The 26,656-nt window shown below is 49.2% G+C and overlaps 1 protein-coding gene across 1 annotated transcript; it reads right to left on the bottom strand.

Annotated features, from left to right (window-relative positions):
- Positions 1-495: 495 nt before the first annotated feature.
- Positions 496-25,820, bottom strand: PPP1R35 (protein phosphatase 1 regulatory subunit 35). The gene is made up of 7 exons (XM_076058444.1): positions 25,561-25,820; positions 22,807-22,953; positions 20,210-20,549; positions 14,823-15,060; positions 7,799-7,957; positions 881-1,092; positions 496-708 (listed from the first exon to the last, which is right to left on the bottom strand). The coding sequence occupies exons 2-7, from the start codon at positions 22,950-22,952 to the stop codon at positions 499-501; spliced, it is 1,305 nt and encodes a 434-aa protein (XP_075914559.1). The 5' UTR covers position 22,953; positions 25,561-25,820; the 3' UTR covers positions 496-498.
- Between the last annotated feature and the right edge of the window lie 836 nt (positions 25,821-26,656).

Raw genomic sequence — 26,656 nt, 5'->3', positions numbered from 1 at the left:
ACTCACTCACCCACCCACCCACCCACTCACCCACTCACCCACCCACCCACCCACTCACTCACCCACCCACCCACCCACTCACCCACCCACTCTCCCACCCACTCTCCCACTCACTCTCCCACCCACTCACCCACCCACCCACCCACTCACCCACCCACTCACTCACCCACCCACCCACTCACCCACTCACCCACTCACTCACTCACCCACCCACTCACCCACTCACTCACCCACCCACTCACCCACTCACCCACTCACTCACCCACCCACCCACTCACCCACCCACTCACCCACCCACCCACTCACTCACCCACCCACTCACTCACCCACCCACCCACTCACCCACCCACCCACTCACCCACCCACCCACTCACCCACCCACCCACCCACCCACTCACCCACCCACTCACTCACCCACCCACCCACCCACCCACTCACCCACCCACCCACCCACCCACTCACCCACCCACCCACTCACCCACCCACCCACCCACCCCATCACCACTGTGCCCGTGTCCACGCCAGCCCTGCCCTCTCCCTCCGGGGCAGGGCAGCGAGTGGAGCCACGCTGAGCGGGGGCAGCAGCAGCAGCAGCGGCGGTGGTGGTGGCTCCTCCGCCCCTCCCCCGCTGCCCTCACCCACAATGCCCCTGGGTCCCGTCAGGCATCTCCACGCCGTCCACAGCTGGGGGGCCTCGCCTGGGGGGGGCTGGGGGGGGGGGGGAGGGAGGGGGGGAGGGAGGGAGGGAGGGAGGGGGGGAGGAGGGCATTAGGTTAGTGGCACTCACCTCTATCCCACCCCACCCCCCCCACGTCTCACCCCCCCCCCCCCACGTCTCACCCCCCCCCCCCCAACGTCTCACCCCCACCTGCCCCCGTACCCTGCGCCCCGTGCTGTGAGCGACGTCCCTGCTGCTGCTGCTGTCCCTGCTGCTGCAAGCAACGAGGAGACGGACTCCCTGCTGCAGCTGATGCTGCTGCTGCTGATGATGATGATGCTGATGATGCTGCTGCTGCTGCTGCAGGGACTCCGCCTCCACCTCGAGACTCACGAGGCCCCGGAAGCGACACTCAGCACGCGGCACGTTCAGCGCTGGGGCATGGGGGAGACAGAGAGATACACATGTCAATATAATTACATGTTAATATAATTACGTGTTAATATAATTACATGTTAATATAATTACGTGTTAATATAATTACGTGTTAATAAAATTACATGTTAATATAATTACATGTTAATATAATTACATGTTAATATAATTACATGTTAATATAATTACATGTTAATATAATGACATGTTAATATAATGATGTGTCAATATAATGATGTGTCAATATAATGATGTGTTAATATAATGGTGTGTTAATATAATATTGTGTTAATATAATGATGTGTTAATATAATTACATGTTAATATAATGATGTGTTAATATAATGATGTGTCAATATAATGATGTGTCAATATAATGATGTGTTAATATAATGATATGTTAATATGATATGTCAATATAATGATGTGTTAATATAATGGTGTGTTAATATAATATTGTGTTAATATAATGATGTGTTAATATAATTACATGTTAATATAATGATGTGTTAATATAATGATATGTTAATATAATGATGTGTTAATATAATGATGTGTTAATATAATGATGTGTTAATATAATGATGTGTTAATATAATGATGTGTTAATATAATGTGTTAATATAATGATGTGTTAATATAATTTTGTGTTAATATAATGATATGTTAATATAATGATGTGTTAATATAATGATGTGTTAATATAATGATGTGTTAATATAATGATGTGTTAATATAATGATGTGTTAATATAATGATATGTTAATATAATGATGTGTTAATATAATGATATGTTAATATAATGATATGTTAATATGATATGTCAATATAATGATGTGTTAATATAATGATGTGTTAATATAATGATATGTTAATATAATTACATATTAATATAATTACATGTTAATATAATGATGTGTTAATATAATGATATGTTAATATAATTGTCAATATAATGATGTGTCAATATAATGATGTGTTAATATAATGATGTGTTAATATGATATGTTAATATAATGATGTGTTAATATAATGATATGTTAATATAATTATGTGTTAATATAATGATGTGTTAATATAATGATGTGTTAATATAATGATGTGTTAATATAATGATGTGTTAATATAATGATGTGTTAATATAATGATATGTTAATATAATGATGTGTTAATATAATGATATGTTAATATAATTATATGTCAATATAATGATGTGTTAATATAATGATATGTTAATATAATGATGTGTTAATATAATGATATGTTAATATAATGATATGTTAATATGATATGTCAATATAATGATGTGTTAATATAATGATGTGTTAATATAATGATATGTTAACATAATTACATATTAATATAATTACATGTTAATATAATGATGTGTTAATATAATGATATGTTAATATAATGATGTGTTAATATAAAGATATGTTAATATAATATTTTAATATAATGATATGTTAATATAATGATGTGTTAATATAATGATATGTTAATATAATGATGTGTTAATATAATGATATGTTAATATAATGATATGTCAATATAATGATGTGTTAATATAATGATGTGTTAATATAATTTTGTGTTAATATAATGACATGTTACTATAATGATGTGTTAATATAATGATATGTCAATATAATGACATGTCAATATAATGACGTGTTAATATAATGACGTGTTAATATAATGATGTGTTAATATAATTACGTGTTAATATAATGATGTGTTAATATAATGATGTGTTAATATAATGATGTGTTAATATAATATGTTAATATAATATGTTAAAATAATGATATGTTAATATAATGATGATAATATAATGATGTTAATATAATGATGTGTTAATATAATGATATGTCAATATAATGACATGTCAATATAATGACGTGTTAATATAATGACGTGTTAATATAATGACGTGTTAATATAATGACATGTCAATATAATGATATGTCAATATAATGATGTGTCAATATAATGATATGTCAATATAATGATGTGTTAATATAATGATGTGTTAATATAATGATGTGTTAATATAATGATGTGTTAATATAATGATGTGTTAATATAATGATGTGTTAATATAATGATGTGTTAATATAATGATGTGTTAATATAATGATGTGTTAATATAATATGTTAATATAATATGTTAATATAATGATATGTTAATATAATGATATGTTAATATAATGATATGTTAATATGATATGTTAATATAATGATATGTTAATGTAATGATATATTAATGTAATGATATATTAATATAATATGTTAATATAATATGTTGATATAATGATATGTTAATGTCGTGATATGTTAATATATGATATGTTAATATATGATATGCTAATATATGATATGTTAATATAATTATATGTTACTATAATGATGTTAATATAATGATATGGTAATGTAATGATATGGTAATGTAATGATATGGTAATGTAATGATATGGTAATGTAATATGTTAATGTATTGATATGGTAATGTAATGATACGTTAATATAATGATATGTTAATAGAATATGTTAATATTATGATATGGTAATGTAATATGTCAATATAGTGATATGTTAAATGTCACGAACTGGCAATGTTATGATATGTTAATGTCGTGATATGTTAATGTAATATGTTAATGTAGTGATATGTTGATGCCGTGATGTTAATATAATGTTAATACAATTATATGCTAATGTCGTGATATGTTAATGCTATGATATGTTAATGTCGTGATATGTTAATGTCGTCAAATGTTGATATAATATGGTTATATATGATATGCTAATGCTATGATATTCTAATATGTTAATAAAATTACATATTAATATGATGCTATGTTAATGTAGTGATACGTAAATATATTTATATGTTAATATAATGATATGTTAATGTAGTCATATGTTAATAAAAGTACACGTTAATATAGTGCTATGTTAATGTAGCGATATGTAAATATAATTATATGTTAATATAATTATATGTTAATATGATATGTTAATGTCATGATATGTTAATATAATGATGTCAGTATAATGATATGTTAATATAATGATGTCAGTATAATGATATGTTAATAAAATGATATGTTAATGTAATGTCAATATAATGATGTCAATATAATGCTATGTTAATATAGTGATATGTTAATATAGTGATATGTTAATGTCGTGATATGTTAATGTCGTGATATGTTAATGTCGTGATATGTTAATGTCGTGATATGTTAATGTCGTGATATGTTAATGTCGTGATATGTTAATGTCGTGATATGTTAATGTCGTGATATGTTAATGTCGTGATATGTTAATGTCGTGATATGTTAATGTCGTGATATGTTAATGTCGTGATATGTAAATGTAGCGATATGTTAATGTCGCGATATGTTAATGTAGCGATATGTTAATGTAGCGATATGTTAATGTCGCGATATGTTAATGTCGCGATATGTTAATGTCGCGATATGTTAATGTCGCGATATGTTAATGTCGCGATATGTTAATGTCGCGATATGTTAATGTCGTGATATGTTAATGTCGTGATATGTTAATGTCGTGATATGTTAATGTAATGATATGTTAATATAATGATATGTTAATAGAATATGTTAATTCATAATAAAGGTTTTTGGGCTAGATCGCGTTTATTTATAAATGTGTCGTAACCCTCCACCACCCGACACGGCCAATCAGCAAAAAAAGTGTCACGTTGACAAAAGACAAATATTCTTAGTTTTTTCGGTAAAGTCACGTTGAAGAGAAACAACAAAATAACAAAATATATATAAAACAATAAAAAATTCTCACGACGTTTCGACCATAACTCAAACGGTCATCATCAGGTGTGTCGGTTTGCATAAATTTATTTAGAAAATGGCATATTTATTTATTTTTATATATATAAAATGACGTTTGCGTCACGCGCAACGATTGGCAGTTTGCCAGGACTAGTCCATCTATTTTTTGAAAAGAGGAGGGGGGAGACGAAATTTGTTTTTATGTATGCTGTCTGAAAGCCACTATAAGCGTGAACAATCAATCAAGAACTGAAATGATTTATCAAATCTTTCCAATGATTGCTAAGATAGAATCCATCTTCTCGGTTGAAATTGTCTCTGTGTTTGTATATGTGGATAGCCTCATGAACGAATCTCTCATGGAAGCCAGATGGCTTACAAAGAACCTCCGTCTTGGAAAAGTCAATGGCATGTGAGCCTACTGAATTAGAACAATGATCTGCTACGGCCGAGGTGTTGGTCCTACCGTGTTTAAGGTCTGCTTTATGTTCACGAATGCGGTCCGAGATATGGCGTTTGGTTTCTCCAATGTAACTACTACCACAGAGGCAACTTAGTTTGTAGACACCAGGGTATTGTATGTCCGGAATCACATCTTTTACAGACGGAACCAGATCACGGATTTTATGTAATATGTTGAAACGGACCTGGATCTTGTGTTTATTCAAGATTTTGGTGTGTTGAAGAGTGAATCCACATTTACAGTTTGAGTAATGTCAATGTTATGATATGTTAATGTCGTGATATGTTAATGTAATATGTTAATGTAGTGATATGTTGATGTCGTCATATGTTAATATAATGTTAATACAATTATATGCTAATGTCGTGATATGTTAATGTTATGATATATTAATGTCGTGATATGTTAATGCCGTAAAATGTTAATATAATATGGTTATATATGATATGCTAATGCTATGATATTCTAATATAACAATATGTTAATGTAGTGATATGTTTATAAAATAACATGTTAATATGATGATATGTTAATGCAATGATATGTAAATATAGTTATATGTTAATATAATGATATGTTAATGTAGTGATATGTTAATAAAAGTACACGTTAATATAATGATATGTTAATATGATATGTTAATGTCATGATATGTTAATATGTTTAGACGGCAGACCCGGCCGTGGTGACCCATCTATGGTGAACCCGGCCGTGGTGAACCCAGCCGTGGTGAACCATCTATGGTGAACCATCTATGGTGAACCATCTATGGTGAACCCGGCCGTGGTGAACCCAGCCGTGGTGAACCATCTATGGTGAACCATAGATGGTGAACCATCTATGGTGAACCATAGATGGTGAACCATCTATGGTGAACCCGGCCGTGGTAAACCATCTATGGTGAACCATCTATGGTGAACCATCTATGGTGAACCCGGCCATGGTGAACCCATCCCTGGTAAACCCAGCCAAACTCAGCCATGGTAATCCCTCCGGTGGTGAACCCGTGGTGAACCCGTCTGTGGTGAACCCATGGTGCAGACATGGTGAACCCCCCCGTGGTGAACCCTGTGGTGAACCCGTGGTGAACCCCCCAGTGGTGAGGCTGACCACGTGAGGCCACGTGAACCTGTGGTGAACCCGTGGTGAAGCTGACCGCGTGAGGCCACGTGAACCTGTGGTGAACCCCCTGTGGTGAATCTGACCGCGTGAGGCCACGTGAACCTGTGGTGAACCCCCCGTGGTGAGGCTGACCACGTGAGGCCACGTGAACCTGTGGTGAACCCCCCGTGGTGAAGCTGACCACGTGAGGCCACGTGAACGTGTGGTGAACCCCCCGTGGTGAGGCTGACCACGTGAGGCCACGTGAACCTGTGGTGAACCCCCCGTGGTGAAGCTGACCACGTGAGGCCACGTGAACGTGTGGTGAACCCCCCGTGGTGAAGCTGACCACGTGAGGCCACGTGAACCTGTGGTGAACCCCCCGTGGTGAAGCTGACCACGTGAGGCCACGTGAACGTGTGGTGAACCCCCCGTGGTGAAGCTGACCGCGTGAGGCCACGTGAACCTGTGGTGAACCCCCCCAGTGGTGAGGCTGACCACGTGAGGCCACGTGAACCCGTGGTGAACCCCCCAGTAGTGAAGCTGACCACGTGAGGCCACGTGAACGTGTGGTGAACCCCCCGTGGTGAGGCTGACCACGTGAGGCCACGTGAACCTGTGGTGAACCTGTGGTGAACCTGTGGTGAACCTGTGGTGAACCCGTGGTGAACCTGTGGTGAACCTGTGGTGAACCTGTGGTGAACCTGTGGTGAACCCCCCAGTGGTGAAGCTGACCACGTGAGGCCACGTGAACCTGTGGTGAACCCCCCAGTGGTGAAGCTGACCACGTGAGGCCACGTGAACCTGTGGTGAACCTGTGGTGAACCTGTGGTGAACCCGTGGTGAACCTGTGGTGAACCTGTGGTGAACCCGTGGTGAACCTGTGGTGAACCTGTGGTGAACCCCCCGTGGTGAAGCTGACCGCGTGAGGCCACGTGAACCTGTGGTGAACCCGTGGTGAACCCGTGGTGAAGCTGACCGCGTGAGGCCACGTGAACCTGTGGTGAACCCCCCGTGGTGAAGCTGACCACGTGAGGCCACGTGAACCTGTGGTGAACCCCCCCAGTGGTGAGGCTGACCACGTGAGGCCACGTGAACCTGTGGTGAACCCCCCCCGTGGTGAAGCTGACCACGTGAGGCCACGTGAACCCGTGGTGAACCCCCCAGTAGTGAAGCTGACCACGTGAGGCCACGTGAACCCGTGGTGAACCCCCCCGTGGTGAAGCTGACCACGTGAGGCCACGTGAACCTGTGGTGAACCCGTGGTGAACCCGTGGTGAAGCTGTGGTGAACCTGTGGTGAACCCCCTGTGGTGAATCTGACCGCGTGAGGCCACGTGAGCGAGCCTTCTCCTCCGCTGCCCGTTGCTCCTCAGGTCGGCGACGGCCGCCCTCCGCCCCTCGAAGCGCTCCCCCACAATGCACCGCAGCTGCCACCCCAGCCCGGCACTAGAGTTCATCTGGGGTCGCGCAAGGTCGTGACCTCTCGGGGGGGCGGGGGGGGGGAGTGAATAAGTGAGCGGGTGGGCGAGTGGGTGGGGTGGGTGGGTGGATTAGTGGGTGGGCGAGTGGGTGGGTGAGTGGGTGAGTGGATTTGTGGGTGAACGAGTGGATGAATTGGTGGATGGGTGAGCAAGTAGGAGAGTGAGTGGGTGGGTGGGCGAGCAAATAAGTGAGTGAATGGGTGAGTGGGTGAATGGATTAGTGGTTGGGCGGGCAGGCGGGCGGGTGGGTGGATGAGTGAGTGTGTGGATGAGTGAGTGGGTGGATGAGTGAGTGTGTGGATGAGTGAGTGTGTGGATGAGTGAGTGGGTGAGCAAGCAAGTGAGTGAGTGGGTGGGTGAGTGGGTGGGTGGGTGGGTGAGTGAGTGGGTGGGTGGATGAGTGAGTGGGTGAGCAGGCAAGTGAGTGGGTGGGTGAGTGAGTGGGTGAGTGAGTGGGTGGGTGGGTGAGTGAGTGTGTGGATGAGTGAGTGGGTGGATGAGTGAGTGTGTGGATGAGTGAGTGGGTGAGCAGGCAAGTGAGTGGGTGGGTGAGTGAGTGGGTGAGTGAGTGGGTGGGTGGATGAGTGAGTGTGTGGATGAGTGAGTGGGTGAGCAAGCAAGTGAGTGGGGGGGTGAGTGAGTGAGTGGGTGGGTGAGTGGGTGAGGGGTGAGTGAGTGGGTGAGTGAGTGGGTGGGTGAGTGAGCGAGTGATTGGGTGGGTGGATGAGTGAGTGGGTGAATGGGTGAGTGGGTGGATGAGTGAGGGGGTGGATGGGTGGATGAGTGAGGGGGTGGATGAGTGAGGGGGTGGATGAGTGAGTGAGTGAGTGGGTGGGTGGATGAGTGTGTGGATGAGTGAGTGGATGAGTGAGTGAGTGGGTGGATGAGTGAGTGGGTGGATGAGTGGTTGACTGGGTGGATGAGTAAGGGGATGAGTGAGTGGGTGGAAGAGTGAAGGGGTGGATGAGTGAGTGAGTGGATGAGTGAGTGAGTGGGTGGATGAGGGGGTGGATGAGTGAGTGGATGAGTGAGTGGGTGGATGAGTAAGAGGATGAGTGAGTGGGTGGATGAGTGTGTGGATGAGTGAGTGGGTGAGTGAGTGGGTGGATGAGTGAGGGGGTGGATGAGTGAGTGGGTGAATGAGTGAGTGGATGAGTGGGTGGATGAGTGAGTGGATGAGTGAGTGGATGAGTGAAGGGGTGGATGAGTGAGTGGATGAGTGAGAGTGTGGATGAGTGAGGGGGTGGATGAGTGAGTGGGTGGATGAGTGAGGGGGTGAATGAGTGGATGAGTGAGGGGGTGGATGAATGAGTGGATGAGTGAGTGCGTGGGTGGATGAGTAAGGGGATGAGTGAGTGGGTGGATGAGTGTGTGGATGAGTGAGTGGGTGAGTGAGTGAGTGAGTGGGTGGATGAGTGAGGGGGTGGATGAGTGAGGGGGTGGATGAGTGAGTGGGTGAGTGAGTGGATGAGTGGGTGAGTGAGTGGGTGGATAAGTGAGGGGTGAGTGAGTGAGTGGGTGAGTGAGTGGGTGGATGAGTGAGGGGGTGGATGAGTGGGTGGATGAGTGAGTGGGTGAGTGAGTGGGAGGATGAGTGAGTGAGTGAGTGAATGAGTGAGTGAGTGGGTGGATGAGTGAGTGAGTGGATGAGTGAGTGAGTGGGTGGATGAGTGAGGGGGTGAGTGAGTGGGTGGATGAGTGAGGGGGTGGATGAGTGAGGGGGTGGATGAGTGAGGGGGTGGATGAGTGAGTGAGTGGGTGGGTAAGTGAGTGGGTGGATGAGTGAGGAGGTGGATGAGTGAGGGGGTGGATGAGTGAGTGAGTGGATGAGTGAGTGGGTGGATGAGTGGATGAGTGAGTGAGTGGATGAGTGAGTGGGTGAGTGAGTGGGTGAGTGAGTGAGGGGGTGGATGAGTGAGTGGGTGAGTGAGTGAGTGGGTGACTGAGTGGGTGGGTGGGCGAATAAGTGAGTGAATGGGTGAGTGGGTGAATGGATTAGTGGTTGGGCGAGTGGGTGGGTGAGTGGGTGAGATAGTGGGTGGGTGAGCAAGTAGGTGAGTGAGTGGGTGGGTGGGCGAATAAGTGAGTGAATGGGTGAGTGGGTGAATGGATAAGTGGTTGGGCGGGCAGGCGGGCGGGCGGGTGGGTGGATGAGTGAGTGGGTGGATGAGTGAGTGGGTGGATGAGTGAGTGTGTGGATGAGTGAGTGTGTGGATGAGTGAGTGGGTGAGCAAGCAAGTGAGTGGGTGGGTGAGTGAGTGGGTGGGTGAGTGAGTGGGTGGGTGGATGAGTGAGTGGGTGGGTGGATGAGTGAGTGGGTGAGCAGGCAAGTGAGTGAGTGGGTGAGCAGGCAAGTGAGTGGGTGGGTGAGTGAGTGGGTGAGTGAGTGGGTGGGTGGATGAGTGAGTGTGTGGATGAGTGAGTGGGTGGATGAGTGAGTGGGTGGATGAGTGAGTGTGTGGATGAGTGAGTGGGTGAGCAGGCAAGTGAGTGGGTGGGTGAGTGAGTGGGTGAGTGAGTGGGTGGGTGGATGAGTGAGTGTGTGGATGAGTGAGTGGGTGAGCAAGCAAGTGAGTGGGGGGGTGAGTGAGTGAGTGAGTGGGTGGGTGAGTGGGTGAGGGGTGAGTGAGTGGGTGAGTGAGTGGGTGGGTGGATGAGTGAGTGGGTGGATGAGTGGTTGACTGGGTGGATGAGTAAGGGGATGAGTGAGTGGGTGGAAGAGTGAAGGGGTGGATGAGTGAGTGAGTGGATGAGTGAGTGAGTGGGTGGATGAGTGAGGGGGTGGATGAGTGAGTGGATGAGTGAGTGGGTGGATGAGTAAGAGGATGAGTGAGTGGGTGGATGAGTGTGTGGATGAGTGAGTGGGTGAGTGAGTGGGTGGATGAGTGAGGGGGTGGATGAGTGAGTGGGTGAATGAGTGAGTGGATGAGTGGGTGGATGAGTGAGTGGATGAGTGAGTGGATGAGTGAAGGGGTGAATGAGTGAGTGGATGAGTGAGAGTGTGGATGAGTGAGGGGGTGGATGAGTGAGTGGGTGGATGAGTGAGGGGGTGAATGAGTGGATGAGTGAGGAGGTGGATGAATGAGTGGATGAGTGAGTGCGTGGGTGGATGAGTAAGGGGATGAGTGAGTGGGTGGATGAGTGTGTGGATGAGTGAGTGGGTGAGTGAGTGAGTGAGTGGGTGGATGAGTGAGGGGGTGGATGAGTGAGGGGGTGGATGAGTGAGTGGGTGAGTGAGTGGATGAGTGGGTGAGTGAGTGGGTGGATAAGTGAGGGGGTGGATGAGTGAGTGAGTGGATGAGTGAGTGAGTGGGTGGATGAGTGAGGGGTGAGTGAGTGGGTGGATGAGTGAGGGGGTGGATGAGTGAGGGGGTGGATGAGTGAGGGGGTGGATGAGTGAGTGAGTGGGTGGGTAAGTGAGTGGGTGGATGAGTGAGGGGGTGGATGAGTGAGTGAGTGGATGAGTGAGTGGGTGGATGAGTGGATGAGTGAGTGAGTGGATGAGTGAGTGGGTGAGTGAGTGGGTGAGTGAGTGAGGGGGTGGATGAGTGAGTGGGTGAGTGAGTGAGTGGGTGACTGAGTGGGTGGGTGGGCGAATAAGTGAGTGAATGGGTGAGTGGGTGAATGGATAAGTGGTTGGGCGGGCAGGCGGGCGGGCGGGTGGGTGGATGAGTGAGTGGGTGGATGAGTGAGTGTGTGGATGAGTGAGTGGGTGGATGAGTGAGTGTGTGGATGAGTGAGTGGGTGAGCAAGCAAGTGAGTGGGTGGGTGAGTGAGTGGGTGGGTGAGTGAGTGGGTGGGTAGATGAGTGAGTGGGTGAGCAGGCAAGTGAGTGAGTGGGTGAGCAGGCAAGTGAGTGGGTGGGTGAGTGAGTGGGTGAGTGAGTGGGTGGGTGGATGAGTGAGTGTGTGGATGAGTGAGTGGGTGGATGAGTGAGTGGGTGGATCAGTGAGTGTGTGGATGAGTGAGTGGGTGAGCAGGCAAGTGAGTGGGTGGGTGAGTGAGTGGGTGAGTGAGTGGGTGGGTGGATGAGTGAGTGTGTGGATGAGTGAGTGGGTGAGCAAGCAAGTGAGTGGGGGGGTGAGTGAGTGAGTGGGGGGTGAGTGAGTGAGTGAGTGGGTGGGTGAGTGGGTGAGGGGTGAGTGAGTGGGTGAGTGAGTGGGTGGGTGAGTGAGCGAGTGATTGGGTGGGTGGATGAGTGAGTGGGTGAGTGGGTGAGTGGGTGGATGAGTGAGGGGGTGGATGGGTGGATGAGTGAGGGGGTGGATGAGTGAGGGGGTGGATGAGTGAGTGAGTGAGTGGGTGGGTGGATGAGTGTGTGGATGAGTGAGTGGATGAGTGAGTGAGTGGGTGGATGAGTGAGTGGGTGGATGAGTGAGTGGGTGGATGAGTGAGTGTGTGGATGAGTGAGTGGGTGAGCAGGCAAGTGAGTGGGTGGGTGAGTGAGTGGGTGAGTGAGTGGGTGGGTGGATGAGTGAGTGGGTGAGCAAGCAAGTGAGTGGGGGGGTGAGTGAGTGGGGGGGTGAGTGAGTGTGTGGATGAGTGAGTGGGTGAGCAAGCAAGTGAGTGGGGGGGTGAGTGAGTGAGTGGGTGGGTGAGTGGGTGAGGGGTGAGTGAGTGGGTGAGTGAGTGGGTGGGTGAGTGAGCGAGTGATTGGGTGGGTGGATGAGTGAGTGGGTGAGTGGGTGAGTGGGTGAGTGGGTGGATGAGTGAGGGGGTGGATGGGTGGATGAGTGAGGGGGTGGATGAGTGAGTGAGTGAGTGGGTGGATGAGTGTGTGGATGAGTGAGTGGATGAGTGAGTGAGTGGGTGGATGAGTGAGTGGGTGGATGAGTGGTTGACTGGGTGGATGAGTAAGGGGATGAGTGAGTGGGTGGAAGAGTGAAGGGGTGGATGAGTGAGTGAGTGGATGAGTGAGTGAGTGGGTGGATGAGTGAGGGGTGGATGAGTGAGTGGATGAGTGAGTGGGTGGATGAGTAAGAGGATGAGTGAGTGGGTGGATGAGTGTGTGGATGAGTGAGTGGGTGAGTGAGTGGGTGGATGAGTGAGGGGGTGGATGAGTGAGTGGGTGAATGAGTGAGTGGATGAGTGGGTGGATGAGTGAGTGGATGAGTGAGTGGATGAGTGAAGGGGTGGATGAGTGAGTGGATGAGTGAGAGTGTGGATGAGTGAGGGGGTGGATGAGTGAGTGGGTGGATGAGTGAGGGGGTGGATGAGTGGATGAGTGAGGGGGTGGATGAATGAGTGGATGAGTGAGTGCGTGGGTGGATGAGTAAGGGGATGAGTGAGTGGGTGGATGAGTGTGTGGATGAGTGAGTGGGTGAGTGAGTGAGTGGGTGGATGAGTGAGGGGGTGGATGAGTGAGGGGGTGGATGAGTGAGGGGGTGGATGAGTGAGTGGGTGAGTGAGTGGATGAGTGGGTGAGTGAGTGGGTGGATGAGTGAGGGGGTGAGTGAGTGAGTGAGTGGGTGGATGAGTGAGGGGGTGGATGAGTGGGTGGATGAGTGAGTGGGTGAGTGAGTGGGAGGATGAGTGAGTGAGTGAGTGAATGAGTGAGTGAGTGGGTGGATGAGTGAGTGAGTGGATGAGTGAGTGAGTGGGTGGATGAGTGAGGGGGTGAGTGAGTGGGTGGATGAGTGAGGGGGTGGATGAGTGAGGGGGTGGATGAGTGAGAGGGTGGATGAGTGAGTGAGTGGGTGGGTAAGTGAGTGGGTGGATGAGTGAGGAAGTGGATGAGTGAGGGGGTGGATGAGTGAGTGAGTGGATGAGTGAGTGGGTGGATGAGTGGATGAGTGAGTGAGTGGATGAGTGAGTGGGTGAGTGAGTGGGTGAGTGAGTGAGTGGGTGAGTGAGTGAGTGGGTGACTGAGTGGGTGAGTGGATGAGTGAGTGGGTGAGTGGGTGAGTGAGTGGGTGAGTGAGTGGGTGAGTGAGTGAGTGGATGAGTGAGTGGGTGAGTGAGTGAGGGGGTGGATGAGTGAGTGGGTGAGTGAGTGAGGGGTGGATGAGTGAGTGGGTGAGTGAGTGAGTGAGTGGGTGACTGAGTGGGTGAGTGGATGAGTGAGTGAGTGAGGGGGTGGATGAGTGAGTGGGTGAGTGAGTGGGTGGATGAGTGAGTGGATGAGTGAGTGAGTGGATGAGTGAGTGAGTGGGTGGATGAGTGAGTGGGTGAGTGAGTGAGTGGGTGGATGAGTGAGTGAGTGAGTGGATGAGTGAGTGAGTGGGTGAGTGAGTGAGTGAGTGGGTGAGTGAGTGAGTGGGTGGGTGAGTGAGTGGGTGAGTGAGTGGGTGAGTGAGTGGGTGGGTGAGTGAGTGGGTGGGTGAGTGGGTGAGTGAGTGGGTGGGTGAGTGAGTGGGTGGGTGAGTGGGTGAGTGAGTGAGTGAGTGGGTGGGTGAGTGAGTGGGTGAGTGAGTGGGTGAGTGAGTGGGTGGGTGAGTGAGTGGGTGGGTGAGTGGGTGAGTGAGTGGGTGAGTGAGTGAGGGGGTGGATGAGTGAGTGGGTGAGTGAGTGAGTGGGTGACTGAGTGGGTGAGTGGATGAGTGAGTAAGTGAGTGGGTGAGTGAGTGGGTGGGTGAGTGAGTGGGTGAGTGAGTGGGTGGGTGAGTGAGTGAGTGAGTGGGTGGGTGAGTGGGTGAGTGAGTGAGCGAGTGGGTGACTGAGTGGGTGAGTGGATGAGTGAGTGAGTGAGTGGATGAGTGAGTGGGTGGATGAGTGAGTGGATGAGTGAGTGGATGAGTGAGTTAGTGAGTGGGTGGGTGAGTGAGTGAGTGGGTGAGTGAGTGGGTGAGTGAGTGAGTGGGTGAGTGAGTGAGTGGGTGAGTGAGTGGGTGGGTGAGTGGGTGACTGAGTGAGTGAGTCACTCACTGCTTTCCCTTTCCAGACCGAGCAGCGAGTTCCCACGGAGTGGATCTGGAGGGGGTCCGGGTCCGCACCGACGCTCCGGGCTTTCCTCTGTGACGTCTTCCTTATCTCTCCCCTCCTCCTCCACCCCCTCCTCCACCTCCTCCTCCACCTCCTCCTCCACCTCCTCATCAACACCGCCGCTCACGATGACGGTGGTGATCTCACCACGGCCATCGCCATCAAGGGCATGGAAACGAACCTGGAGAAGGTGGTGGTGGTGGTGGCGTTAACGGCGGTGATGGTAGCGATGGCGATGATGGTGGTGGTGATGGTAGTGGTGATGGTGATGATGGTGATGGTGGTGATGATGGTGATAGTGGAGGTGGTGACGGTGGTGGTGGTGATAGTGGTGGTGATGATGGGTGGTGATGGTGGTGATGGTGGTGGTGGTGATGGTGGTGATGATGATGTAGATGGTAGAGATGGTGGTGGTGGTGATGATGGTGATAGTGGAGGTGGTGATGGTGGTGGCAGTGATGGTGGTGGTGGTGATGGTGATAGTGGTGGTGATAGTAGTGGTCATGTTGATGGTAGTGATGGTAATGGTGGTGATGGTGATGATGGTGGTGATGGTGGTGATCGTGGTGGTGGTGATGATGGTGATGATGGTGGTGGTGGTGGTGATGATGGTGGTGATGATGGTGGTGATGATGGTGGTGATGGTGATGATGGTGGTGATAGTGGTGGTGGTGATGGTGGTGGTGATGGTGGTGGTGATGGTGATGATGGTGGTGATGGTGGTGGTGGTGATGATGGTGATGGTAGTGATGGTGGTGATGGTGGTGGTGATGATGGTGGTGATGATGGTAGTGATGGTGATGGTGGTGATGGTGGTGATGGTGATGATGGTGGTGATGGTGATGATAGTAATGGTAGTGGTGATGGTGGTGATACTGGAGGTGGTGATAGTGGTGGTGGTAGTGATGGTGATAACGTTGATAGTGGTGGTGGTGATGGTGGTGGTGATGGTCATGATGGTGATAGTGGTGGTGCTGATGACGATGCTGCTAATACTGATGATGATGCTGCTACTGATGATGATACTGATGATGATGCTGCTACTGATGATGATGCTGCTGATGATACTACTGCTGCTGATGATGATACTGCTGATGATGCTGATGCTGCTGATGATACTACTGCTGATGATGAAACTGCTGATGATGCTACCGATGACGATGCTACTGGTGCTGATGATGCTGCTACTGATGATGCTCCTGCTGATGATTATGATACTGCTGCTGATGCTGCTGCTGATGATGATGCCACTGCTGATGATGATTAAACTGCTGATGATGCTACTGATGGTGCTGCTGCTGATGATGCTGATGATACTACTGCTGCTGATGATACTGCTGATGATGCTACTGAAGACGATGCTGCTGATGGTGATGCTGCTGATGATACTACTGCTGCTGATGATGATGAAACTGCTGATGATGCTACCGATGACGATGCTACTGCTGCTGACGATGCTGCTACTCATGATGCTACTGCTGATGATGATACTGCTGCTGATGCTGCTGCTGATGCTGCCGCTGCTGATGATACTGCTGGTGCCGATGATGATGCCACTGCTGCTGATGATGATGACACTGCTGCTGCTGATGATGATGATGACACTGCTGATGTTGATAATGATGATACTGCTGATGCTGATGCCACTGCTGATGATGATGCCACTGCTGCTGATGATGATACTGCTGCTGCTGATGATGATGATACTGCTGATGCTGATGACACTACTGCTGCTGATGATGACACTGCTGCTGATGATACTGTTGCTGATGCTGCTGCCACTACTGATGATGATGTTACTGATGATGATGATGATGAACCTGCTGATGATGATGACACTGCTGCTGATGATGATACTGCTGCTGATGCTGCTGCCACTGCTGATGATGTTACTGATGATGATGATGCTGATGATGATGACGAACCTGCTGATGATGATGCTACTGCTGCTGCTGATGATGATGATGATGACGAACCTGCTGATGATGATACTGCTGATGATGCTACTACTACTGATGATGTTACTGATGATGCAGATGATGATGACGAACCTGCTGCTGATGAAGCTACTGCTGATGATGATGATACTGCTGATGATGATGTTACTGATGATGATGCTACAGATGATGATGACGAACCTGCTGATGATGATGCTACAGATGATGATGACGAACCTGCTGATGATGATGATCATGCTGATGCAGATGATGTTACTGATGATGATGCTACAGATGATGATGACGAACCTGATGATGATGCTACTGATGATGATGCTACAGATGATGATGACGAACCTGCTGATGATGATGTTACTGATGATGATACTGATGATGACGCTACAGATGATGATGTTACTGATGATGATGCTACAGATGATGATGACGAACCTGCTGATGATGATGTTACTGATGATGATACTGATGATGACGCTACAGATGATGATGACGAACCTGATGATGATGTTACTGATGATGATGATGCTACAGCTGATGATGATGATGCTACAGATGATGATGACGAACCTGATGATGATGTTACTGATGATGATGATGATGCTACAGCTGATGATGATGATGCTACAGATGATGATGACGAACCTTCTGCTGATGATGATGATACTGCTGATGATGATGCTACTGATGATGATGCTACAGATGATGATGACGAACCTGATGATGATGTTACTGATGATGATGCTACAGATGATGATGACGAACCTGCTGATGATGATGCTACAGATGATGATGATACTGATGATGATGCTACAGATGATGATGCTACAGATGATGATGATGATGACGAATCTGCTGATGATGATGATGCTGATGCAGATGATGATGACGAACCTGATGATGATGCTACTGATGATGATGCTACAGCTGATGATGATGATGATACAGATGATGATGACGAACCTGATGATGATGTTACTGATGATGATGACGAACCTGCTGCTGCTGATGATGATACTGCTGATGATGATGTTACTGATGATGATGCTACAGATGATGATGACGAACCTGATGATGATGTTACTGATGATGATGATGCTACAGCTGATGATGATGATACAGATGATGATGACGAACCTGATGATGATGTTACTGATGATGATGATGCTACAGCTGATGATGATGATACAGATGATGATGACGAACCTGATGATGATGTTACTGATGATGATGACGAACCTGCTGCTGATGATGATGATACTGCTGATGATGATGTTACTGATGATGATGCTACAGATGATGATGACGAACCTGATGATGATGTTACTGATGATGATGCTACAGATGATAATGACGAACCTGATGATGATGATGCTACAGATGATGATGATGATGATGACGAACCTGCTGATGATGATGATGCTGATGCAGATGATGATGATGACGAACCTGATGATGATGCTACTGATGATGATGCTACAGATGATGATGACGAACCTGCTGATGATGATGTTACTGATGATGATGACGAACCTGATGATGATGTTACTGATGATGATGATGATGCTACAGCTGATGATGATGATGCTACAGATGATGATGACGAACCTGATGATGATGCTACCGATGACGATGCTACTGCTACTGATGATGCTCCTGCTGATGATTATGATACTGCTGCTGATGCTGCTGCTGATGATGATGCCACTGCTGATGATGATTAAACTGCTGATGATGCTACTGATGGTGCTGCTGCTGATGATGCTGATGATACTACTGCTGCTGATGATACTGCTGATGATGCTACTGATGACGATGCTGCTGATACTACTGCTGCTGATGATGATGAAACTGCTGATGATGCTACCGATGACGATGCTACTGCTGCTGACGATGCTGCTACTCATGATGCTACTGCTGATGATGATACTGCTGCTGATGCTGCTGCCGCTGCTGATGATACTGCTGATGCCGATGATGATGCCACTGCTGCTGATGATGATGACACTGCTGCTGCTGATGATGATGATGACACTGCTGATGCTGATAATGATGACACTGCTGATGCTGATGCCACTGCTGATGATGCCACTGCTGATGATGATGATACTGCTGCTGCTGATGATGATGATACTGCTGATGCTGATGACACTACTGCTGATGATGATGATGACACTGCTGCTGATGATACTGTTGCTGATGCTGCTGCCACTGCTGATGATGATGTTACTGATGATGATGATGACGAACCTGCTGATGATACTACTGCTGATGATGATGTTACTGCTGATGCTGATGATGATGACACTGCTGCTGCTGATGATACTGTTGCTGATGCTGCTGCCACTGCTGATGATGATGTTACTGATGATAATAATGACGAACCTGCTGATGATGATACTACTGCTGCTGATGATGCCACTGCTGATGCTGATGATGATGACGAACCTGCTGATGATGATGCTACTGCTGCTGCTGCTGATGATGATGATGACGAACCTGCTGATGATGATACTGCTGATGATGCTACTGCTACTGATGATGATACTGATGATGCAGATGATAATGACGAACCTGCTGCTGATGATGTTACTGATGATGATGATGCTACAGATGATGATGACGAACCTGATGATGATGATGATGCTGATGCAGATGATGATGATGACGAACCTGATGATGATGCTACTGATGATGATGCTACAGATGATGATGACGAACCTGCTGATGATGATGTTACTGATGATGATGATACTGATGATGACGCTACAGATGATGATGTTACTGATGATGATGCTACAGATGATGATGACGAACCTGATGATGATGTTACTGATGATGATGATGCTACAGCTGATGATGATGATGCTACAGATGATGATGACGAACCTGATGATGATGTTACTGATGATGATGATGACGAACCTGATGATGATGTTACTGATGATGATGATGATGATGCTACAGATGATGATGACGAACCTGCTGATGATGATGCTACTGATGATGATGCTACAGATGATGATGATGCTACTGATGATGATGATGCTGATGATGATGATACTGATGATGATGATGATGCAGATGATGATGCTACTGACGATGATGCTACAGATGATGATGATGTTACTGATGATGATACAGATGATGATGATGATGATGCTACAGATGATGATGATGACGAACCTGCTGATGATGATGCTACTGATGATGATGCTACAGCTGATGATGATGCTACTGATGATGATGATGCTACAGATGATGATGATGCTACAGATGATGATGATGCTACAGATGATGATGATGTTGATGATGATGATGACGAACCTGATGATGATATTACAGATGATGATGATGATGCAGATGATGATGACGAACCTGTCGACTCCGCTCGCCGTCCCCACGCGGCCTCCCCTCCCTCCTCAGGATGCCGACGGCCGGCGCGACCTCCGACCCCGAGGTCGCCGAGAGGTCGAGCTCGGGGTCGGGGTCGGAGGTCGGCCTCCGACCCCAGGGCCCCACCCCGCGCCCCGCCAGGGGTCGCGACCTCGCCGGGTCCAGGCCGGGGTCGTGGTCAAGGTCGGGGTCGTGGTCGGGGTCAAGGCCGGGGTCAAGGTCGAGGTCGCCCGGTTCCCGGCCCCCCACGGGGCCCGGAGGGGCGACCTTCGCCGGGGTCAAGGTCAGGTCGAGGTCGGGGCAAGGCGCCGGGCCGTCAGACCTGCGGAAGGAGGTGAGAGAGGGCAAACGTCTCTCCACTGCTGGATGGCGGCCTCACCCTGGGTGTCTCTCTGTCTGTGTGTGTGTCTGTCTGTGTCTCTGTGTGTCTGTGTGTGTCTCTGTCTCTGTCTGTGTGTGTGTCTGTGTGTGTCTCTCTCTGTGTGTCTCTGTCTGTGTGTGTGTGTCTCTGTGTCTGTGTGTGTGTGTGTCTGTGTGTCTCCGTGTGTGTCTCTGTCTGTGTGTGTCTCTCTCTGTGTGTCTCTCTGTCTGTGAGTGTCTCTCTGTGTGTGTGTCTCTGTGTGTGTGTGTCTCTGTGTGTCTCTGTCTGTGTGTCTCTGTCTCTGTGTCTCTGTCTGTGTGTTTCTCTCTCTGTGTATCTGTCTGTGTGCCTCTCTGTCTGTGTGTCTGTGTCTCTGTCTGTGTGTCTCTGTCTCTGTGTCTCTGTCTCTGTGTCTCTGTCTGTGTGTCTCTGTCTGTGTCTCTGTCTCTCTTTCTGTGTCTCTCTGTGTGTCTCTCTCTGTGTGTCTCTCTGTGTGTGTCTCTCTGTGTGTGTCTCTCTGTGTGTGTCTCTCTCTGTGTGTGTCTCTCTGTGTGTGTCTCTGTCTGTGTCTCTCTGTCTGTGTCTCTGTGTCTCTCTGTGTGTGTCTCTCTCTGTGTGTGTCTCTGTCTGTGTGTGTGTCTCTGTCTGTGTGTGTGTCTCTCTGTGTGTGTCTCTCTGTGTGTGTCTCTCTGTGTGTGTCTCTGTCTGTGTGTGTGTCTCTGTGTGTGTGTCTCTCTGTGTGTGTTTCTGTCTGTGTGTGTCTCTCTGTGTGTGTCTCTCTCTGTGTCTCTCTGTGTGTGTCTCTGTCTGTGTGTGTCTCTGTGTGTGTCTCTGTCTGTGTGTGTCTCTGTCTGTGTCTCTGTCTGTGTCTCTCTCTCTGTGTCTCTCTGTCTGTGTGTCTCTGTCTGTGTGTGTCTCTCTCTATCTGTGTCTCTGTCTGTGTGTGTCTCTGTGTCTCTGTGTGTGTGTGTCTCTGTGTCTCTCTGTGTGTGTGTCTCTGTGTGTGTCTCTGTGTGTGTCTCTGTGTGTCTCTCTGTGTCTCTGTCTGTGTGTGTCTCTCTGTGTGTCTCTGTCTGTGTCTCTGTGTGTGTGTGTCTCTGTCTCTCTGTCTGTGTCTCTCTCTCTGTCTCTCTGTGTGTCTCTCTGTGTGTCTGTGTGTCTCTCTGTGTGTCTGTGTGTGTGTGTCTCTCTGTGTGTCTCTCTGTGTCTCTCTCTGTGTCTCTCTGTCTGTGTGTCTATCTCTCTCTGTCTCTCTCTCTGTGTCTCTCTCTGTGTCTCTCTGTGTGTCTCTCTCTCTGTCTCTTTGTCTTTGTGTCTCTCTCTGTGTGTCTCTCTCTGTGTCTCTCTCTGTGTCTCTCTCTCTGTGTCTCTCTCTCTCTGTCTCTCTCTCTGTGTCTCTCTGTCTGTCTCTCTGTCTGTCTCTCTGTCTGTCTCTCTGTCTGTCTCTCTATCTGTGTCTCTCTGTGTGTCTCTCTGTCTGTGTCTATCTCTCTGTGTCTATCTCTCTCTCTGTGTCTCTCTCTCTCTGAGTCTCTCTCGCTCCCTCTGAGTCTCAGAGAGGGAGGGAGAGAGAGAGAGAGACAGACGCTCAGCATCAGATCACAACATTTATTTAAGTGTAGTGCCATAGCGCTGTCTGCTGGCGGAAACGGGTAACTGCGGTGTACGGCATCACCCACGTGGGCAGGCGACGGGGGACACGAGAGGGGAAACATCTGGGAGGGCAAAGGTCACAGAGGGGGGTCCACCGTGAACCCCACCCACCCACACGGCCACCGTGAACCCCACCCACCCACACGGTCACCGTGAACCCCACCCACCCACACGGTCACCGTGAACCCCACCCACCCACATGGTCACCGTGAACCCCACCCACCCACACGGCCGTCGTGAACCCCACCCACCCACACGGCCACCGTGAACCCCACCCACCCACCCACACGGTCACCGTGAACCCCACCCACCCACCCACACGGTCACCGTGAACCCCACCCACCCACACGGTCACCGTGAACCCCACCCACCCACACGGCCACCGTGAACCCCACCCACCCACCCACACGGTCACCGTGAACCCCACCCACCCACACGGTCACCGTGAACCCCACCCACCCACACGGCCACCGTGAACCCCACCCACCCACACGGCTGCCGTGAACCCCACCCACCCACACGGCCTCCGTGAACCCCACCCACACTGCCATAGTAAACGCCTCACCTGTGCGGTCGATGCAGAAGGGGTTGATGGAGGGGTTGGTGATGGAGGGGTCGATGATCATGATGACGATGATCGTGGAGGTGATGGTGCTGATCATCAGAATAGCGGAGCGGGGAGTAGACCTTGCCCGTCCGCTCCTCCTCCATCCTGAACGTGCGCTCGCAAATACAGCCAGACACACACCCATACAGACACCCATACAAACACACACAGAGCCAGACACAACAACAACAACCGCCATTCGCCACTAAGTGGCGGTGACGTCACCACGACGCTTGTGCCAGGCCATGTGCACCTTGAGGCCATGTGAAGTGTCGAACGCCCGCTGGCAGGAGGTCACGGGGCAGACCCAGGTGCCACGGGTCGACTGACTGAGATGACTGGCTGATGCACCACCTGTGCCCCTTACTGTGCCAACCTGCTGTGCTTTAGCCACCCGGCATTCCGCTCGTTGTTGTGAGCGTCGCTCCTTCGCCCTCCGTTGTTGTTGGAGGGCGACTGCCTCCAACTGCCCAGTAGCAGCGTCCTTCACGAGCCTCCTCCACAGAGGCCGATCTTGACACCGCTGGTACCGGTCATCGGAAAGTCCACTCAGCTCCACATCCTCCCGTACCACATCACTCCATCTCTTCTCTAGCCCATGCCGTGCCCGTTTAGCCCCCTCTATACGGCTGAACAAAAGCTGTTTAGGCATGCGCTTAGTTTTAGTGGGGCTGATAGTAAGGCCCCACCTCTTGGTGGCAAGCTCCAGGTTCAGCAGCAGCGCCTCCAACTCCTCCTCTGAGTGAGCAGCAATTACCAGATCATCGGAATACATCACGTGGTTGACCAATAGGGAGCCATCCCTTGACCACACCTGGGCATCGATCAGCCTCCCATTATATCTGTACCATATGGAGATTCCCCCGGTACAGCTATTGAAGGCTTCACGAACTACGTGGTCGAAATAGATATTAAATAATGTGGGAGCCAGAGGACATCCCTGTCGCACCCCAAGGTGCACAGGGAATGGCTCTGACTCCCAGCCACGTAGTTTTACCCGGGCCTGCTCACCATCATGAAGGTTCTTAATGAGCATGAGCCAGAGGGTCAGGGACTCCGAAAGCACAAAGAACAACCCAGAGCCCAGGCCTACTGATGGTATCATAGGCCTTGACCAGGTCAATAAAGCAGAGATGTAGGTCTTGTTGGAATTCCCTACACCTCTGCTGTAGCAGACGGACAGAACATATGGCATCTGTGCAGGACCGCCCTTTCCTGAAACCGCATTGGGGCTCCGCAAGCCTCTCCTCAGCGTGCCTGGCGAGGCGATGTTGAATAATCCTTGCCAGGACCTTTCCCGGCACACTGAGGAGTGAGATGCCCCTGTAGTTGTTACAGTCTGTGCGGTGCCCCTTCTTAAAGAGGGGGACCACCAGGGCATCCTTCCAATCCTGCGGAACCCGTCCAGTGGTCCAGACTGTTGTTATGATGTCATATAGGGCAGTCATAGACGCCTGTCCCCCCCGGAGCCTCCGGCACAAGCTTATGAATTAGATATTTTTCACGTGGTTTAGCGGTAATTTGTTGAAGGTGGAGGGGTTACCAGCCCCTCGCACCCGTCCAGAGCCCCCGTTTAGCCACTGTGGTGGACACGTCCGGCACCACGGGGAGGTCGATCCGCTGTAAAGCCTTACAAGAATGTTGGGGAAAGTGCTGTTAGCGAGCACCTATTAAGGCCGGAACGGTGCACAAGGGGGTGGGTGGCTGTACTCCCCACTGTGCCAGGCTAGGTGCAGGAGGAGGTCACGGGACAGACCCTGCAGGTGCCATGGGTTGACTGCTGCTGTGCCAGGCTAGGTGCAGGAGGAGGTCACGGGACAGACCCAGCAGGTGCCGTGGGTTGTACTGACGTGCCAGGCTAGGTGCAGGAGGAGGAGGTCACGTGACGGACCCTGCAGGTGCCATGGGTTGACTGCTGTGCCAGGCTAGGTGCAGGAGGAGGTCACGGGACAGACCCAGCAGGTGCCATGGGTTGACTGCTGTGCCAGGCTAGGTGCAGGAGATCACGTGACAGACCCAGCAGTATTATTTACTGTGTACAGCACTATATACTGTACACAGCAAATAGTACTGTACCCAGTAAACAGTAGTGTACAGTAATATTTACTGTGTACACATTATGTAGCACTGTACGCACACTGTACGTATACTGTACACCGTGTACAGTGCGCGGCGCTGTGATTACGGTGTACAGTGCGTGTTGCCGTGTGTACAGTGCGCCGTTCTGTGTACAGTACGTGGCGTTGTCCGTTACGCGGTACAGTATACGTACAGTGCGCAGTGGTGTGTACAGTGTATAGGTAAGGTAGTTAAAGCTACACCCCCCCACGTAGTCTCATAGCCCAGGGGGGCTACAGAGAGAGATGAGAGAGAGTTGAGAGATGAGAGAGAGATAAGAGAGAGATGAGAGAGAGATTAGAGAGAGAGATGAGAGAGAGTTGAGAGATGAGAGAGAGAGATGAGAGAGAGTTGAGAGATGAGAGAGATAAGACAGATGAGAGATAAGAGAGAGAGAGTGAGAGAGAGATGAGAGAGTGATGAGAGAGAGATAAGACAGATGAGAGATAAGACAGATGAAAGATGAGAGAGACAGCTAGAGAGATGAGAGAGAGAGAGAAAGATGAGAGTGAGAGATGAGAGAGAGATAAGACAGATGAGAGATGAGAGAGATGAGAGAGATAGCGAGAGAGACAGCGAGAGAGATAAACTCACCCGCGACTCTTAAATTCCGTGCTTCAAGTCGAAGGCCTTTGAAGGTCACGGGACGGAGCAGTTCACGACGCGAGTGACAAGACGCTTCTATTAAAACCAAAGAGGAGACTTTTGTTGACGTTTGCCGAACGAAGCGGGCACGTCGAAGACTTCAAAATCGCCTCTCTCGCGGCTAGGGCCGTCACCGCCAACCGCCACACGGCGTGCGTGATGACGTCACCGCGTCGGGGTTAACGCGTCGCTGGTGCGTGCGTGCGTGCTGACGTCATCACCGCGTCGGGGTTTTTTTGCTTGACCCATGGTGCGTGCGTGCTGACGTCATCACCGCGTCGGGGTTTTTTGCTTGAGCCATGGTGCGTGCGTGGTGGCGTCATCAACGCGTCGGGGTTTTTTGCTTGACCCATGGTGCGTGCGTGGTGACGTCATCACCGCGTCGGGACGAGCTTGTCCCGGGTGTGGGCGTGGTGACGTCACCGCGTCGGAGAAGCTTGCCCCTGGCGTGCGAGGTGACGTCACCGCGTCGGGGCGAGCTTGTCCCGGGTTTGCGCGGGACGTGACCGCGAAAACAAAACGCCCAGGAGCGCTGTGACGTCATTCACTCACCCACTCACTCACCCACTCACTCACTCACCCCTTACTCACCCACTCACTCACCCACTCACTCACCCACTCACTCACTCACCCCTCACTCACCCACTCACTCACCCACTCACTCACCCACTCACTCACCCCTCACTCACCCCTCACTCACCCACTCACTCACCCCTCACTCACTCACCCACTCACTCACCCACTCACTCACCCACTCACTCACCCCTCACTCACTCACCCACTCACTCACCCACTCACTCACCCACTCACCTACTCACTCACGCACTCACCCACTCACTCACCCCTCACTCACCCACGCATGCACTCACCCACTCACTCACCCACTCACTCACCCACTCACCTACTCACTCACCTACTCACTCACCCCTCACTCACTCACCCACTCACTCACCCACTCACTCACTCACCTACTCACTCACCCACTCACCCACTCACCCACTCACTCACCCCTCACTCACCCACGCACTCACTCACCCACTCACTC

Source organism: Petromyzon marinus, assembly GCF_048934315.1.
Source record: "Petromyzon marinus isolate PM22_M1 ecotype Great Lakes invasive population chromosome 75 unlocalized genomic scaffold, UKy_Petmar_22M1.pri1.0 chr75_unloc.1, whole genome shotgun sequence".
Classification (NCBI taxonomy): Eukaryota; Metazoa; Chordata; class Hyperoartia; order Petromyzontiformes; family Petromyzontidae; genus Petromyzon; species Petromyzon marinus.
Note: the sequence above shows the minus strand (reverse complement) of the source record. Positions and strands in the feature narration are given on the sequence as shown.